This window comes from Ptychodera flava, chromosome 14 (genome assembly GCF_041260155.1).
Source record: "Ptychodera flava strain L36383 chromosome 14, AS_Pfla_20210202, whole genome shotgun sequence".
NCBI lineage: Eukaryota > Metazoa > Hemichordata > Enteropneusta > Ptychoderidae > Ptychodera > Ptychodera flava.
In genome coordinates this window covers 17,160,266-17,176,767 of record NC_091941.1, presented here as the reverse complement: position 1 = coordinate 17,176,767, position 16,502 = coordinate 17,160,266, and the positions used below count along the sequence as shown (strand labels likewise).

The 16,502-nt window shown below is 38.5% G+C and overlaps 1 protein-coding gene across 2 annotated transcripts; it reads right to left on the bottom strand.

The window, feature by feature from the left end:
- Positions 1 to 11,632: 11,632 nt before the first annotated feature.
- Positions 11,633 to 15,222, bottom strand: LOC139149565 (E3 ubiquitin-protein ligase TRIM71-like). 2 transcript variants are annotated; one of them, XR_011556118.1, is made up of 4 exons: positions 15,150 to 15,222; positions 14,131 to 14,470; positions 13,604 to 13,680; positions 13,294 to 13,411 (listed from the first exon to the last, which is right to left on the bottom strand). XR_011556118.1 is itself a non-coding variant. In XM_070721388.1 (2 exons), the coding sequence occupies exons 1-2, from the start codon at positions 15,196 to 15,198 to the stop codon at positions 11,725 to 11,727; spliced, it is 834 nt and encodes a 277-aa protein (XP_070577489.1). In that variant the 5' UTR covers positions 15,199 to 15,222; the 3' UTR covers positions 11,633 to 11,724. The 2 variants fall into 2 exon arrangements, 1 of the variants encoding a protein (XP_070577489.1); XM_070721388.1 differs by lacking the exons at positions 13,294 to 13,411; positions 13,604 to 13,680; positions 14,131 to 14,470 and adding an exon at positions 11,633 to 12,509.
- Between the last annotated feature and the right edge of the window lie 1,280 nt (positions 15,223 to 16,502).

The following is a 16,502-nucleotide window of genomic DNA, read 5'->3' as shown; positions in this document are numbered from 1 at the left end:
GTTCAGTTCTTATCATGGGTGGATCTGTCATCTGTCGGTTTAGTAATTATATTCGTCGGCGTCATTGTCGTTATCACCATCATCATCATCATCATCATCATCATCATCATCATCATCATCATGGCCATTACCATTTCAATATGAAACATCTATCTCATTTACAATTTCGTCCCTTCTCAAGATGCGTCGGGAATGTCTCTGCGTTGGAGGTTAGTCGCATTTTCTCACAAACCCGAAGTAAGTCACAATCACCGCTACAAAATCAGTAAAATCAAGCAGCTGCAGCAAGCCATTTTGTTTCCATTGGCTCCCTTTCACTAATTTACTAATTCTAAAATTCCCAAGTTTATAGCAATGCGTCTGCAACTCTACAAGATTTCCAACAAATCAGAGCAGAAGATTAATCAAATGTCTTGCAATCGTTTTGGCATATTGGTTTTTTATTGAGCCCCTTATTTTAACAGTCAAGATCCGGCAAAGACATAATTTTCAACGCATACAATACGTTTGCACTCCGTGACGCGGAAAAAATAAACAGTTTAGAATGCCTCAAGCCCAATCTGTAGAGTCAGTGGTGTCCTTCCAGTAAAATGCCTAAACCGTGAAGGATTTCTTCATGATTGCAATTTGATCATAAATATTCAAAATGACCGATGAATTTCTAACCACGAGTCGCTCGGTTAGCGTTTGTCACCCAGTGAAGGCGCCTATATCGGCGGTTTTAAGGCTTTGAGTGTTAATTTTCACCTCAACCAGCTAATTACTTTTTGTGGCCAAGCGAAATTTTAAGAGCTCCTTATGATGTGTAACACGCTTAATCCGTAACGATCATGTAAATTATCTTATAGTTGTAACTGACGGCATTTTGACAAAGCACGATATTTCCTTAATATCCCACATCGAGGGACAAACCTGACCTCGGAAAAATTCTTTGTTGGATCAAAGCGAAGCGATGTGCAATCAGCTATATTCAGTGGGATTCATATGTGTTTGATGAGAAGTTTCGGTCTTGTCCTCGTTGTATTACAAACGCGTTAGGGATTATCCATAGTTCAACAAAGTAAATTGTCGTGACAAAGTCTGCATGTAGTAGATATTCTCTGAAGTTGTTCCGAAAAAATACACCAACCAACAACTTGAGATGACCACGGAATTGACCCTATGTATATAAGGTGATGCGAACCAGCGCTGTTATGCTAAACTTAGCCGGACCGTGTGTTTACATGTATTCCCGGTGACCGACCATTTCAAAGAAAACAGCGATCATTTGCGAGCGTCCGCATCTACGCCTACCGATGAGGGATTAACTCGTTGGTGTTAAAGCAATCCTGAAACTAATAAACACATTCCCATGTGTCGTTCCTCGTTAATATTCCCCAGTGGAAGAGTAATTGAAATTCCGTTGGCATGCAACTCTAATCCCTAATCCTGAGCGCCGGCAACAATGGATACACGACCCAACAACACTCTGGAGATTCCCACACAACTCTAAAGATTAAAATGTTAAGATTCTCACACAACTCCTTATTAAAAACATTGTCGTATCCGTTCACTGCCGTCACAGCCAAGCGTTCCCCAGTGTACGTAACTTGGAGCATAAACATTTTCTTTTAAAAAAAAGTTAAAAAAAACACGATGAGAATTTATCTAGCTCGGGTAGATCCATACGGTGCCAAAGGACGAAGCAATGCTCAAATAGATAACCGATCTACATATGCTTAGCTTCAATTGAAACGACAAAACATAGGATACCCTCGGGTCTGAATATAACAAACGCAGACGCGGCCCTCTGCCATCACATATGTTCCCCCGGAGGTAGCTCTATAGATAGGCCCCTTGAGTATATATATGCCGATCGTGATAAACAATCCCGCCGGATCGACATCATTACCTTTATTTTTTCTTCCATACCCAAAGGCTCGTATTTAACGCCTTACCCGTGTGATCAATCGATTTGCGGTATCGAAAGGAGAAAAGGATAGTTGGGAAACTAAAAAACCTCGGAGTATCAATTTACTCCTAGTTATCGACTGTTGATGTGCCAATTAAACTCGGCTTTACCGGCGTCAAGTCGAATCACTTGAAGCTTTCAATGCTAAAGTCTAACCACCTCTGCAGGCTTTAGCGAGCCAACACTTTGAAAATGTACCGCTGGTATTATCCAACCCTGGTACGCAATCTTTAAAAACAACATACGTAGGTCATGGCATGGCCATCCCGCCCGTTATAGCATTTAAGTTCTCTCACAGACGCGGAATTAGATCTTTTTTTATGTGGAGCCCCATGTTTAATGGTACTGTAGAGACATTCTATAACCTGTTGTACTTGCGTGGATTCATCAGAACGCTACAGAATAGGCAATGTTGCGTGACTTAAAAATTGATGGGCTTCTTGGGAGTAACGGGGGATTCATGCATTATTGATTAACTCAAAGACTGAATTTCATCGACGAACCGATTGCTCTCAAAATGAAGAGAGACAATGCAATTCACCAAATTCGAACGAGGCGTGGGTTGTAGTCGAGTGAATAATTGTGTGAGTAAGAAAGTGACAGAGACCGCGATTGCTTTTCAAGCTACTCGATTAGTGGGTAATTGTATGTAATAATATTTGTATTGTATTTCTACTGTGTGCCTTGGTGTTCCTGAGATCTACTGATCTCAAGAAATGGATTATGTTCTTAAATTCGGAAATTACTGGCAATTGTTTTTCAATGCACCAGGTACATTGTGCCCATGGGGGAGAGTCCAGATATGTGTTAGGAGGGGAGCGAAGGATTGCTTTTGACCGGAATTGAAATCAATTGTTATGTTCCTGGCAAACCATAGAGGGACATATTGGAAACCACATGCCCCTGACAGGAGAGGGGGCTGATCAAGGGGCACAATTACCACAAGAGGGATAAGAAACGTTGCCACTACACACTCAATCCAATCAAAAATCATGTCTCGTCCGTAGCGGATCAAGATGAAAAGACATAATTTATCGACATGTATCACTGTGAGCGCCATCGATGATTTTGTCAGTGTCTGTAATTTGAAGACAGTCATCAACATGAGCACAGACTATCAGAATGTCAGCAATCATGATCTCCTTGTCATTTCCTCGTCACCTTTATTTCTCGTCTTGTTAAAAAAACAGTTGTTCCGTGGAATTGCCGTTGCTAATTTGGCTATATATTTTATTTGTTTTTGAGAATGTCGACGGTCAATGGTCAACGGACATTACTTCATTCTTTTGCTATCTATCTATGGTCTCACCGTGTTGTTGTTTTTGTCTGTTTATTGTTATTAACCCATTTAAGACAAATAAAAATTAAACGTACTGGGATAGGATTATATAAGCTGGTGCAAACCACGGTGTATTATGAATCCAGTGTTCCGAAAGTATATTGATTATTTAACATTTTGAAAACAACAAAAAACGAATTAAAATACGGCTGTAAATAAAGTTTAAATCCCCCAAAAGAGAAATTTACATATAGTGAAAATGACTACTGTAGTTAAGTAATGGAAGAAAGACAGACTCACAAGGATTGCTCCTCCATGGATGTGAATTAGCTATAAAACGTGTCTGAACATTGAATGGAAAAGTCTTCATTGTAAATATTTATGGAATATCAACCAAAGATGCATATGAAACGATGTAAGTAATCATGTTTTGCTAGCGTCAGAAGGACAACGAAGACTTTATTTCGATGCGTGTCTTAGATTTTTTTTCAAGTTTAACTTAATAAATTTAATCTGTAAGCCCAAACAGCACCCCCATACTGAATACATGTAGGTCACAAGCAAGATAGTAATAGCGAACTTTTACAGTTTTCCGACATAATTAAGGGCATGTTTGGCTATACTGAGAATCGAGACAATTTGTTGTTTTATTTCACAGTGAATAACTGGTTTATTTTTCTGAAATAATATTCTGCATGCTTCGGTAACATGATGTGTGCACCAGTGAGAATTAAGTGCATGTCATAAAATCATCGGGAAAATTTACTGCCTCGTAATAAAATAAAAGAAGACATCTTTTCGTCGCCTCAGTTGTCATGTCCTGCCAAATAAAATACATGGATCACTATTTTTTCTCTGGCATGATATATTGTAATAGCGTTGAATACGTTCCGGCCACAGTCGTAACATGGGCATATCCGCATCTGACACATAAACTGGTTACCGCGGATTCTTCCCCATAAGCTTTTGAGTGATAGTTGTGACAAACCAGAGCGTTTTTCGTTGCAGCTCGGGTACAACTTTCACCTTTTCATGGTAGGCAAACGTTGGCGACGTTCACACAAACACGTAATACTCAGTAGCTCCGATTATTCAGCTTGTGTGCTTACGTTATAATGTGCAGTTTTATGATTTAAAGGTGCTGCATGTCAGCAGCGTATAGCATGCTTATGTCGAATACCTCTCTCCAGAGCATGTAATCGTCTTCAACGGGGAGAAGATGATTTGACTGATGGGAGAATTGACACAGATTTGCAATCGTCGTGCAGAACCGCAGATCAGCTATCTACACGGTTTTGACTTTGACAATTAATCAAATGTCTCGCAATCGTTTTGGCATATTGGTTTTTTATTGATCCCGCTAGAGAGATATTTAGCTCCTTATTTTTACATCACTACCCTGATTTATATGTTTTTCGACAGCAACAGAATTCAAGACCCTTCAAAGACACTTTATGGAAATGATGTAATTATGGTTGTTATTACAATGGCATTCCTACGCTAAAATTGATGCCATAATACCAGATATTTAATAGTGCCAAGATCTACACTTCTGTAGCGTGTTGCTCACGACAGCAATGTATGAAAAACAAAAACAATCTTTATATGGGCGCTTCGTATTAACGCGCTTTTGGTAGAGTTTTCACAAATTGCGTGTAACAGGAACGTTAAACAAACAAACAAACAAATAAATAAACACAAGGCAGACAACAAGGTAAAGTCATGCAGAGCTGTCTGTCTGACAGACATTTCTTGGGTACAAATGGATGATATATCTAGGAAGGGAAATTTTCTCAAGAGGCCTTCTCGGACAGGCAAGAAATTATCAGTCAGTACAAAAGGTGAGATTTAAGGTGTCATTTTAGCAACCACCTTTCACTTCAGAAAGCCTTATATTGCATTCACAGCCACCTGACAGACTGAAATTCACTTTCATTCAGTTTGTTTTCTGTGGCGAGTAGTGTCGCCATTTATTTGGAACGCAAAACATATGACGCTATACTACAGAGTGAAAGGTGCCTTGATTTTCTATGCTTTTCACATTCAGTCGGTTCAGGAGACTGGAATACTTTAATTGAGTGAACTACAATAGGTCTTGACGATTTATCTAGTCTGTGTGTCCTCATATCATTTCGTCCAGACAGACAGATAGTGATCACAATAGTATACGGACACACAAATTAATACAGCTCTATGCTGACTCGTTATCGATATCACCACGACATTATAACAAACGCAACGAAGACAACGGCACCATTTATCAAGAGTGTCTTCATCATGACGCCATTGTTAATGCAGTCACGAGTGTGCGTCGAAGATCGCAAATGAAAAAAATATGAGTACTCCATGCAAATACAAAAACAGCACGTGTTTAAGAAAGTGAGGACAAAGTGTCTACCGCGAAGAACATGAAAACTATCAATACAATGCAATATTTCTCCTTGGACGCAATGGACGAAATAAAATCATTCCAAATTTTCTGAAATGTGTACGCTGCCATGAAGATAATTTTATAATAAAACAGATAACCAAAAAAAAAAAAACAAAAAAAAAAAAAAACGAGATAAAGTTTTCGTCTGCTGCGCTTTTTGGTGAAAATGATTAGCAAACAATCAATCGTCTCAAACACCGAACTAAGGAAAACTCTGCAGATGATACGACATCAGTATAACTTACCTGCAGTTCACAGACGATCGCCGACGGGATTGTATTTCAAAAGGCGCGCTCTCAGCCTACTCAGAAGACAATAATTACATTAATGGGAAAGGCGTGATGTAGGTTAATTCTTTTCCCGCAAGACATCGTCGAGAGTGTAAGCTTACCTAATGACATCGCATTTTGGAATACATTCTGATGCTTAAACGGTGCCTTAACCTTTCTGTAGGGGTATCACATAACGTTTAATAGAAATCTTAAGTGAAGCTGTGATGTATCTCAAGCGGCTTGAACAGATTCGCAGGTCAGACTTGTGATGAAGATCATCTCTCAGTAGTTCAGGGAGGCACTCGTGTCTTTGCTCATCCGAGGGAACTGACGTAGAAGCCACCCGATGGGGATTCGGCGACAAAAATATACGACAGGGTGATTATAAGGGCGTTTGTTATCATCATGAAATCCGAAACACTTCAAAAAGAGTCTCTATTACGCTTAACATGAACAACTGTCCTCCCGCGACAAATGCAGTCATGCAAGTCATTTTACGTGTGAGAAAAAAAAAGTATAATCTTTTAAGTTTGTAGCGGATTGCCAGCGACGTTAAAAGCATCGGACTCCCACTAGGTGAACAGGGAGCGGTGTGCCCTCAAATCAGTACAGGCGACATCAATCTACAGGAATAAACGAGGAGGGTCATAGTGTCTGTACAATTCTGAAATTCCGTACTTCACGCTAATGTGTCGCTAAACGGTAAAGATGAAGAAATGTACCTGCTTATGAACCAAGTACTGCAGTCGACATTGGTGGCGCAATTCTCATATGGTACTCGAGTAAATGACAGCAAAAAATATTTGAACAGTGTATTTACTGAGCCCCTTTGGATGTGGTACTCTCACTTGCAGGCCACAACCGACGGGTACACAAGCGTAGAACATGACCAATTACCTTTTTGGCCTCGGATATTTTCCAGAGGCGGAATCTGTTTACAGCTTCACTCAATAGTAGTCAAGATATAATAATCATATTGATGATGACAATGATCATAATGATGGTGTTAAGGTGGAGGAGATGTGTCTTTCCCCATCAAGTCGTTGTACGATTTTAGAGCTCAGAAAAATCTTTCTCCAAAGCGAATTCTGCCTGAAGTAGCTCGATGGGAATGGTGGACTTGAGAAGACTATACTTGACTTTTTGTCTAGACTTCTTGAGACCAATGCTTATTTCAGCTTATTCTTTACCTTTTCTTTTGTACCAGCCAGGAAATCGATGGCGGGCAATTAAGATTGTTGCTGGACCGGGAAACCTTATAATCTGACGCCAGTTACTGAAGTACAACATAACCATCTACACGGTACCCTCTCTTTCGGTTGGTAATTCTCGACTACGACAGAGACCGTTCAAACTATAATTTCCACCGTCGTTGATTCCCTCTGAAGAGGAAAAAAGTGCCCCAGCTGCATATGAGAGGTGACGGCAAACCTGTCGGTCCATCGAACTATCTTACAAACTTTCAGACAAACAAAGAGACTGATGGGCACAGAAACGGACAGGAATACATCATTAACAGTTGTCTGTCTTTATAGTTTTCTCTTCTTCCTCTGTGAAAATATAACCCATTTCTAGAGTTTGTTGTACAAAAAGGACCATAGTTTATCAAGCTCATTGTTTTTGCTTGTTGAACAGCGCCACGCTGAGTTGAAAAACGAACAAAATCTGATATCAGAGGGCGCTGCTCTCTGCGACTGGACAGGGACCGCTAGCGGTAGATCCTCTTTTCCATGATGCTGTCAAGTAAATGAAATACGGTATATTACTGCTGACTGGACGTTTCCAAAGTGATGTATGGCATGTCACTCATATATCAACTTGCTGGATGTTACAAAAACGGTTCAATAATTAAAGTAATCTCTCCTTTACATCGCAGGGTAATCGATAGTAGCTCCGTGTAGCAGAGGTCAATGTCGTGCCAACACATTGACGCCTTCTATAGCAATAAACGCCGACAGCATGTGACTGAACATTTTAGCTTAATTTAAACAGTTTATCAGACGTACCTACATTTTAATCCACATCACGTTTGAACAATGAAATTACTTTTAACAACAAATGTTACTATAACCTTTCCATTATTTTCATTATTATCTGACCATCATCACAAATTATTGATGCTTTACTAATGCTAACACCTATACTTTTATATCGCATTACAACATATACATGTTGACAAATACTGGGAGAAAGAAATACTAACATACGAACAAAAAATCGTGACCCCTTTCAGTCGACCGAAGTCTGCTACCCGTGTTTTATTGCTTACTTGGCTGTCAACTAGGGACAACCCTATTGTGTTCTGAGAACATCGCCGGCGATGGCGCTCTCGATCACTTCAACTGATTTCGAATTTCGCGCACATCATCAGCAGAGCTATTTGATGAAGAATTTTATATATCTCCTCTATCACACCGGAAATTAAAAGCAAGGACCTGTACATGCAATAGATTGTTGAGAAAGAAGAGCACGTTTGTCTTTAACCTTTTCTTCATTAGAAAGAACTACCTCGCCCCTCTCTCTGTCTCTCTGTCTGCCACTACATGTATATCTATCTTTGATCGTCTCATCTTGTCTGCGAGTTTGTTTGACCCTCTTTTCCATGCTCCCATTGTCCATGTCGCCTGTCTCCTTGTTTCGGTGTACCTGTACTCGCTGTCTGTATATCTGTCCCTCTCTCCCTCTGACTGTCTGTCAGAACCGTTCAACTTCATCCACAATCATACCCTAGATTGCTGTGGTCTATTTATGCCATAACTATTTCGCCGACCTCTGTCGAAACAAAACCCCGCCATGTCGAATTTGTTGCATAAAAAATGGTCGGTGGCGAATCAAACAGTGAGTCAAAAAACAAGACGATTTTCCACCAGTATTATGATTTGTACGTGAGTTCAGCTAAATGTACAAGCGTGTCATCACATATATTATTAATCATCTCGGGACACGTATATCATAATCATGAACGTCACAGAGTCATTTAAAATTATTTCATCGCTGCCATTAAGTTGCATGGTTAAACTAACTTATCCCCAACTCATCTACATCTAAAATACCCGTATCCCAAATATTAAACCCCGTCTTCAAACGCAAAACCATATCCTATCACAGTCAAACACGTGGCATTCTATATATCACACTAAAAATTACAAGTAAGGCACAGCGCATGACGCCACGATATTATTAAAGTGTGATTGTAATGAATCGTGTCACGGCATGTTAAGATTCATACAACTAATCGCTATTTCATTTCAATCCATGGAGGAATACAATCAATCGAATTATGTAAAGAGTGTCTGTTATAGAAAATCCCATCGAGACGCGTGACATAAAAGGCAGGAAACCTCGTGAGGTTTCCTACCTTTTTTATATCACGCGTCATTATGTGATTCATCTAATACTTCGCCATCTAACTTTCATCCGGGTTAGGAACCTAATCTATGGAATCATGTAAAACAATCTGTGACCTTGACAGCAAATCACATCACAGCAGGTTGCGAAAAAGAAAAGCGAAAGCGGTCATGACAGCGCCAGTCCAGTCTTGTTATAACAATTCAGAACTATTCTAAAATCCAGGATAGTACAAACTTTGCTTGACATCGTCACTGTGGTGACCAGCCAGAGAATAATCAACATACTATGTCCTGGTAGTGAAGTTTCGTACCGAAAGAGGCTAAGGTAAAATCGTTGTAAAGTTTCAGAAGTATAAACGGTCTACGAAGGACAAAATATTTACAACTAATTCATTTCAAGAATGAACAAGGTTTATTGGCAAAAAATGGTACCTGACATGAAAATTTACATACTGTACAATCTGTCCTTGAATGTAAAATTTTCAATCTTGTAAAAACGCACATAAACATGAACAGCAATATTTTACTGCATCGTGAGTTCTGTCACATACCATCATAAAGAGTGAATTTGAAATATACATAATTGCAAGTTACATAAAAAGTGATTACACGTGCATCGTAAAACACTATATAAAAGTGTATATCAAGTATCAAATTATAAAACGCGAGCAAATTTAGAAATAGAATGTCTGGAAAAGCAGTAGAAATATATGGCACCGAATGAAACTCATTATTCGACACACATACATCAAACATAAGGGATCCTTGCGTCAAATACAGAAGATAAAGCAACGTTAAGTAAAAAAAAACTTTGTGGCTTTACTGATTTGATAATTAGTGTGTAGTTAATAATAACACTGAAAGATCCAAAGGATTTGTTAGTCAGTTTATTCATCCTCATTTATGACCGAACTGCTATTCCCATACTCTGCAGATTATTTAATATGAAATTTGATGCGAAGCTTGAGCAAAACGACCTGCCCAAATCCAAAGCTCTGAAAATGTAAATTTAATGTAAGTTTCTGAAATATACAGCACATATATATTTTGATTAAATATTCACTAAAAGTGAGAAAAAGAAGCACACTTATTAAGAATAAATACGAAACAATTCTCCATGAGGAAATAAAAATATAGGCAACAAATATTATTGACAAAAGATCAGTAAATGCCTTCAGTGATTTGTTTGAACACATGCATACATTATTTCATAATGAAGTGGCCCTGGATATCTAGTTCATAAAAGCGAGTGTCAAAACATGTGATTGAAATTATGAAAAATGTTCAACGTGTCAATGTAGTCCACAAATTCAGTCTGACCATTCAAGATGATAAGACCCGTCTTGAATGCTACTAACATGTATGTAGAGTCCTTCAACTTGAACTTTATCACAGGAACTACAGGATTTTAACCGTTGCAGTGTACTGACACCAACCGCAAAACAGTAAAAAATACCGCAATAATACGGTGTCGCTCAAATTTGATCAGAATTGGTACATACCAAAGATCAACAATAAGTCTTATTTCTATCTGTTCAGTGCAGGAAAATTATACGTTGATGTTATGACAATTTCTGCACAGTACAACCAGAAAAACAACAAGAAATATTTAAACCAGAAAATTCAGAATGACAAAAGTAAAGAAGGTCTGAAACTTTAGGTACTGAAGGTCAACTTTAGCAACATGCATAGCAGAGAATCTTTCAACCATAGATGTACAAAAACATCCATGGTTTCAGCAGATCTGTTAATATGTCACAGTTCATAAACAATGACAGGAAATGACCAATTAGCTGTTTCAGTTACTGCTACCACTCCCAAACATAATAGGTACCCTGCATACAAATAGGTAAAGGTCAAAATCCTCTTATACAGAAGTGTGGGCTGATTCAGTTCACTGCCACCACTCCTGCATATTTGCAAGATTTCCCTTTTTCTTACCTCATTTGCACATTTTTGACACTGACGTGTTCATTTGAACAAATTCACATCTCAACCTCTACATCTACCTGTCCACCAAATACTGAGAAGGTAGCTTTGGCGGTATGGGAGCCTTTGTGTGTGACGGACATACATCCCACATTCATACCCACAAATATACAGACATACAGACGCCACTCAGACTCATCATATAAGCTCTTTTTGGTATTTATATATAAAACCAAATATGAGCTAAAAAACACAAGATTATGGCTGCGTGTTACATGACATAGAGCAAGGGTACTTGCAATGGGCAAACCTATGTCTTTCATGAAGGCTTGAACTATAAAACCTTCCATGTTTAGCTTTCTGCGAAATTCCCAGAGATGGCAATTTGGCCTGATTAATGCTGGTTGAAGCGTGGCATTGCAACGAAAGTTATTATCCAGACATAAATTACTCATTGACAAATCCCTGGAAACACATTATTTTGTTTTTTTGCCATTGTGAGATGAAAATTCTCAACTGGTCAGTCTACCTTTGCTGATTGCAATATACATCGTAGTTTTGATCTGAGATTCGAACAAACTGCAAACAGGTTGCCCTTCTCTGGTGAATTTGACGATTCTGTGTTTGTCGAAATCGCATACGTACATGTTGTCGTCACTGTCGACATCAACTCCATATGGATTTCGCAACGGACCAAGTGAAGACTCGGCTGTACCAACTGTGTACAGAAACTTAAGTTCGGAGTTGAACACTTGGACGCGATGGTTGTGGAAGTCTGAAGCTATGACCTGGTTTACGCTGTTGACAGCAACAGAGTATGGCTCATTAAACTGACCATAGCCCTTACCATATCCACCGACCTCGGCTGTGTATTCGCCTTCTGTTGTGTATTTTATTATTCGATGCTCAGCGATGTCGCTCACGATGACGAATGGTACCATCAGTGCAATGCCAAACGGTTCAAAATTTGTTTGTTCATGGCCAAATGTTCTAACTAGTTTACACTGACAATCACTAACAACAATTTGTTGATTGCCTCTGTCAGTTATGATGAGTAGATTGTTTGCAGATAATATGACAACGTCCTGGGGCATAAATTCTAGTTTAAATCGACTATTAAAACTCAGATATGATACCTGTTTACTTGCCCTTTTCTTAACGACTACTCTATGGTTATCACGGTCACACATGACAAGATCATTGTCACTGATAGCAAGTCCACACGGGTTGTTTAGAGTGAACAGATCTTCAGTATCGCCAAACGTTTCAACTTTCCATTCGATACGTCTTCCTTCAACTGAAAGATAAAGGGGGAGTTGCGTTTGAAATGAATAGCTTTACATTATTTGCATAATCACCTCTGCAAGATCAGAGAAGGTATTTTTAGAATATCATATGATGAAACGCAACAATGCGTCATCATAGTCGAATATAGTCAGTTCTATACTTAGAGCTGTTGTCCATCGTATTCATTGGGTTTTCCTTCCCTGTATTCTTGGCTGGGTTAAGGTTTGCTGGAGTCGCAGGTTATTGCATGAAATTTATCATTTTCCAATCGTGTACATCTGATACATGCTACTTGAAAAACCTCAAAAAAACGATGATGTAATTTTTACCCATGACATAACAGTTAGTGTGAAATTAATCAGAACAATCTTGAATATTCGCTGTTAATGGTATTGGTCAATAACAGGAGGTCCACTCACCCCACAAAATAAACAAAAAAACCAAACTACAAACAAAATAACCCCAAAAAAACAACAACAACAAAACAGTTAAGCATACCATCCACAAAGATATCGAGTCAAAGTTTGCCAGCACGGAATTTCTTCTTAAAATACCTTTGGAAGCCAAAGAACAAGAAGCATTTAAGTTGCCGATTAGGCTTCAATCGGACCCTTGCTTCCGTGTTTTTACACTCTTGTCAAAGCTGCAGTGTTGTCTAACTGTCTGTTTATCTCTATTTCCATCTGTCTGATGCGACGATATGGGAAAACAAACTGATCAAATTGAATTATATCCAATTTTATCGAGGCGCATACTACCTTAATATCGTCTAACTTTGTGATTGAGTCTATGTACTCCATGAGAAGTACATCAAGGGAAATGACTATACTTACACTGCCCTTGTTCAGACTGAGTGGTATTGGCAACTTCCCCTGTCACCATTGTAAGGGATTTACAATCAATGTATTCTATCTGCAATTGTAAAAACATGTACAATTTTATTTAAGCACAATACACTTATCTTTAACACATGAATTTGCAATTGAATGGCACTTTCGAATATTGCAATTTCTCAGCAGAATCTACCATAATGTTGATTTGTCTCTTCTTAGCTATCTACTTATTATTCTGAATCTATTTCCTTTTCAATTATTGTTTACTTACATCACTGAGTATCTCTTTGGCTTCTCCCACAATGGTCTCATGAAAGACTTTGACTGGTTCAAGTCCACCACCATGTTCTGGATGACAAAAGTTAAGAGGTTATTTACAGAATTGCTTTTAGGCGAACTTGCCGCTAAAATAGTTCGATTGTTAAAACGTACTCCAACCATTGTTCTATGTTTTATAGTTTCTAACTTAAGCTAATTATTCATTGTTGATTAATGCCCATGGTCGTTTCAAAGTGAATCTATTTAAGAGATGAACGAGTTGTGTTGCAGTTCAGTTTTTAGATCGGATAAACAAACTCATGGACGGAGTTCAGCAAATATTTGATTTGAATATAATCTGGCATACCATCTAAGTTTGTAAAGGAAAACTACAAATCAAGCAGTCACTGTGCTCGATATGAGAGTCTTAAGGTCATGCGACAAAATCGAATATGTTTGTGCAATATGGGCTATATGCACTGACAAATTTTGTCAAAAATCATCGACCAAGCACGTACAGCAAATAGAAATTGATCATACCCTTTTCCTTCTCCGAATTTCTCCCATGCTCTCTTTCGATGCTACACTTTTCTTCATTGGTTCCTCACTCTTGGTTTCTCCTAATGGGAGGTGTTCTACTTTTTCTAGCTTTTCCTTACGCTCTGTTACCTCTTCTTCTCTTCTCGTTCAGATGGGAATGCCTTTCTCTTAACAGCAGGACCGACGTGTAGTTTAACCAAATCGACAGTACTTTTCTCCAGTGCTTCCGTCAGTTCTTTATATCGCTCTTCCAAAGCAATCTTCTTCTCCACTACTTCATCCAGTTGAACTTTTAGAATTTCTCTATTCATAGAAGATTGACATTTTCTATCTTCGAGTGCTGAAAGAAAGCAAGATTTCTGTATTTATGTAGGCAACAAATGTTTTAAAATCAATTTTGTGTAGCAATATTGCTTTTGATGGAAGATAGTCTGTATCATACCTTCAGTTTTTTTAAAAATTAAATGCTCAAATGCAAGTCAATGGTCAATTATCTTTCATCAGTATGGCAAAATATCATGATGGAACCATTTGATCTGTGTGTACTGGCATGCAATTAACAGCATACTCCCTGGCAGTATGATCGGTCATCACAATCATATATTTCGATAGAATTCGCCCTGGGGACGGATATTCAGACTCTCAAACTTTTCAAATTTCTGGCTTACCACTTGCAGGGGTCACTTTAAAGTTCTTGGAGTACTAAACTTTTTTTATATTAATTTTTCGAAATCGAAAATTTTATTTTTCCTTATTGAGTTAATTCAGGGATCGCGACCATTATTTCATATATCGGTTTATGTTAGGTAATTTGTTTCTCGAGTACCAAACTTTGCACAGTGACTCCTGGCTTTATTCTTGATTTGGTAAAAAAATGGTTGAAAGTTTCATTGAGGGAAGTTTGAGCAAAACTTAAAGTCATTTACTTTCGAGGCGCATACTACCTTAATATCGTCTAACTTTGTGATCGAGTCTATGTTCTCCATGAGAAGCACACCAAGGGAAATGACTATACTTACACTGCCCTTGTTCAGACTGAGGGGTATTGGCAACTTCTCCTGTTACCATTGTATGGGATTTACAATCAATGTCTTCTATCTGCAATTGTAAAATAATGTACAATTTTTATTTAAGCACAATACACTTATCTTTAACACATGAATTTGCAACTGAATGGCACTTTCGAATATTGCAATTTCGCAGCAGAATCTATACCATAATGTTGATTTGTCTCTTCTTAGCTATCTATTTATTATTCTGAATCTATTTCCTTTTCAATTATTATTCACTTACATCACTGAGTATCTCTTCGGCTGCTTCTCCCGCAATGGTCTCATGAAAGACTTTGACTGGTTCAAGTCCACCACCATGTTCTGGATGACAAAAGTTAATAAGAACACGATTGGAACTAACTCGGGATAATTGGATCTTCATATTTGCAAATTTCTAAAAAGTGTTAGGTGCCCTATAGCTTAATGTTGCAATATTACACATTACTCTTAAAGTGAATTGTATAATTTAAAAAGAAAAGCAGATGAGCTTATTTTTGCAGATTAAATCGACATTACTTCACAATCAAATTATCCCAAATTAGTTTTAATCGTGTTTAAGCTATTTACAGAATCCTTATTTGGTGAATTTGCAGCTAAAATAGTTCAATTGTTTAAACGTGCTACCAACCATCGATGTGTGTAATATTAATGTTTACGGCCCTGATACGGGTTTTGCGGACCGAGGTTGTACGGCGGAAGGGCCGAGCGTGCGAGGGCCCGTACGCCGTACGACCGAGGTCCGCAAAACCCGTATCTGGGCCGTAAAGGTTTCATCATATACCTTTTTGAACGGTTGTGATATGTTTCAGTAATTATCAATAAAATTTTGTTAAAGTTATGGGCGTAAATTAAAAAAAAGCATGAGCCACGCAACTTTGCGGATTAATATGTACGATGTTCAGGATGTTGTCATTTGTTCTGTTGTGGAACGCGTCACGAGCTCGTTCTATGCGAACCGCCAATGTCACTAAAGAATGAGCACAGATGAGTAGTTGATCTGCTCGTTAAAATACACTTTCTAAGCAAAACATTGAGAGGAGACTATCAAGCACTTGTTTTAAACCAATTTTGATCGGAATAAGATTCGAACTGTCTACAATTTGCTTCAAAACTACGAGCGAAGCGCATAAAAACGGGTTCGAATCTCCCGCAGACGTGCTTTCTAATGGAATGTACGTGGATAGCAACGCGCGTAGCAACGACAACGAAAAAGTTCGAAAAAGCGCGCACACTACCTTATTTGGGCAAAGTGTGCCTGGGCGTGATACGGCAACTTATTACACACCTGTAAGAGCGCCTTTTCCCATAGGTTTACATGGG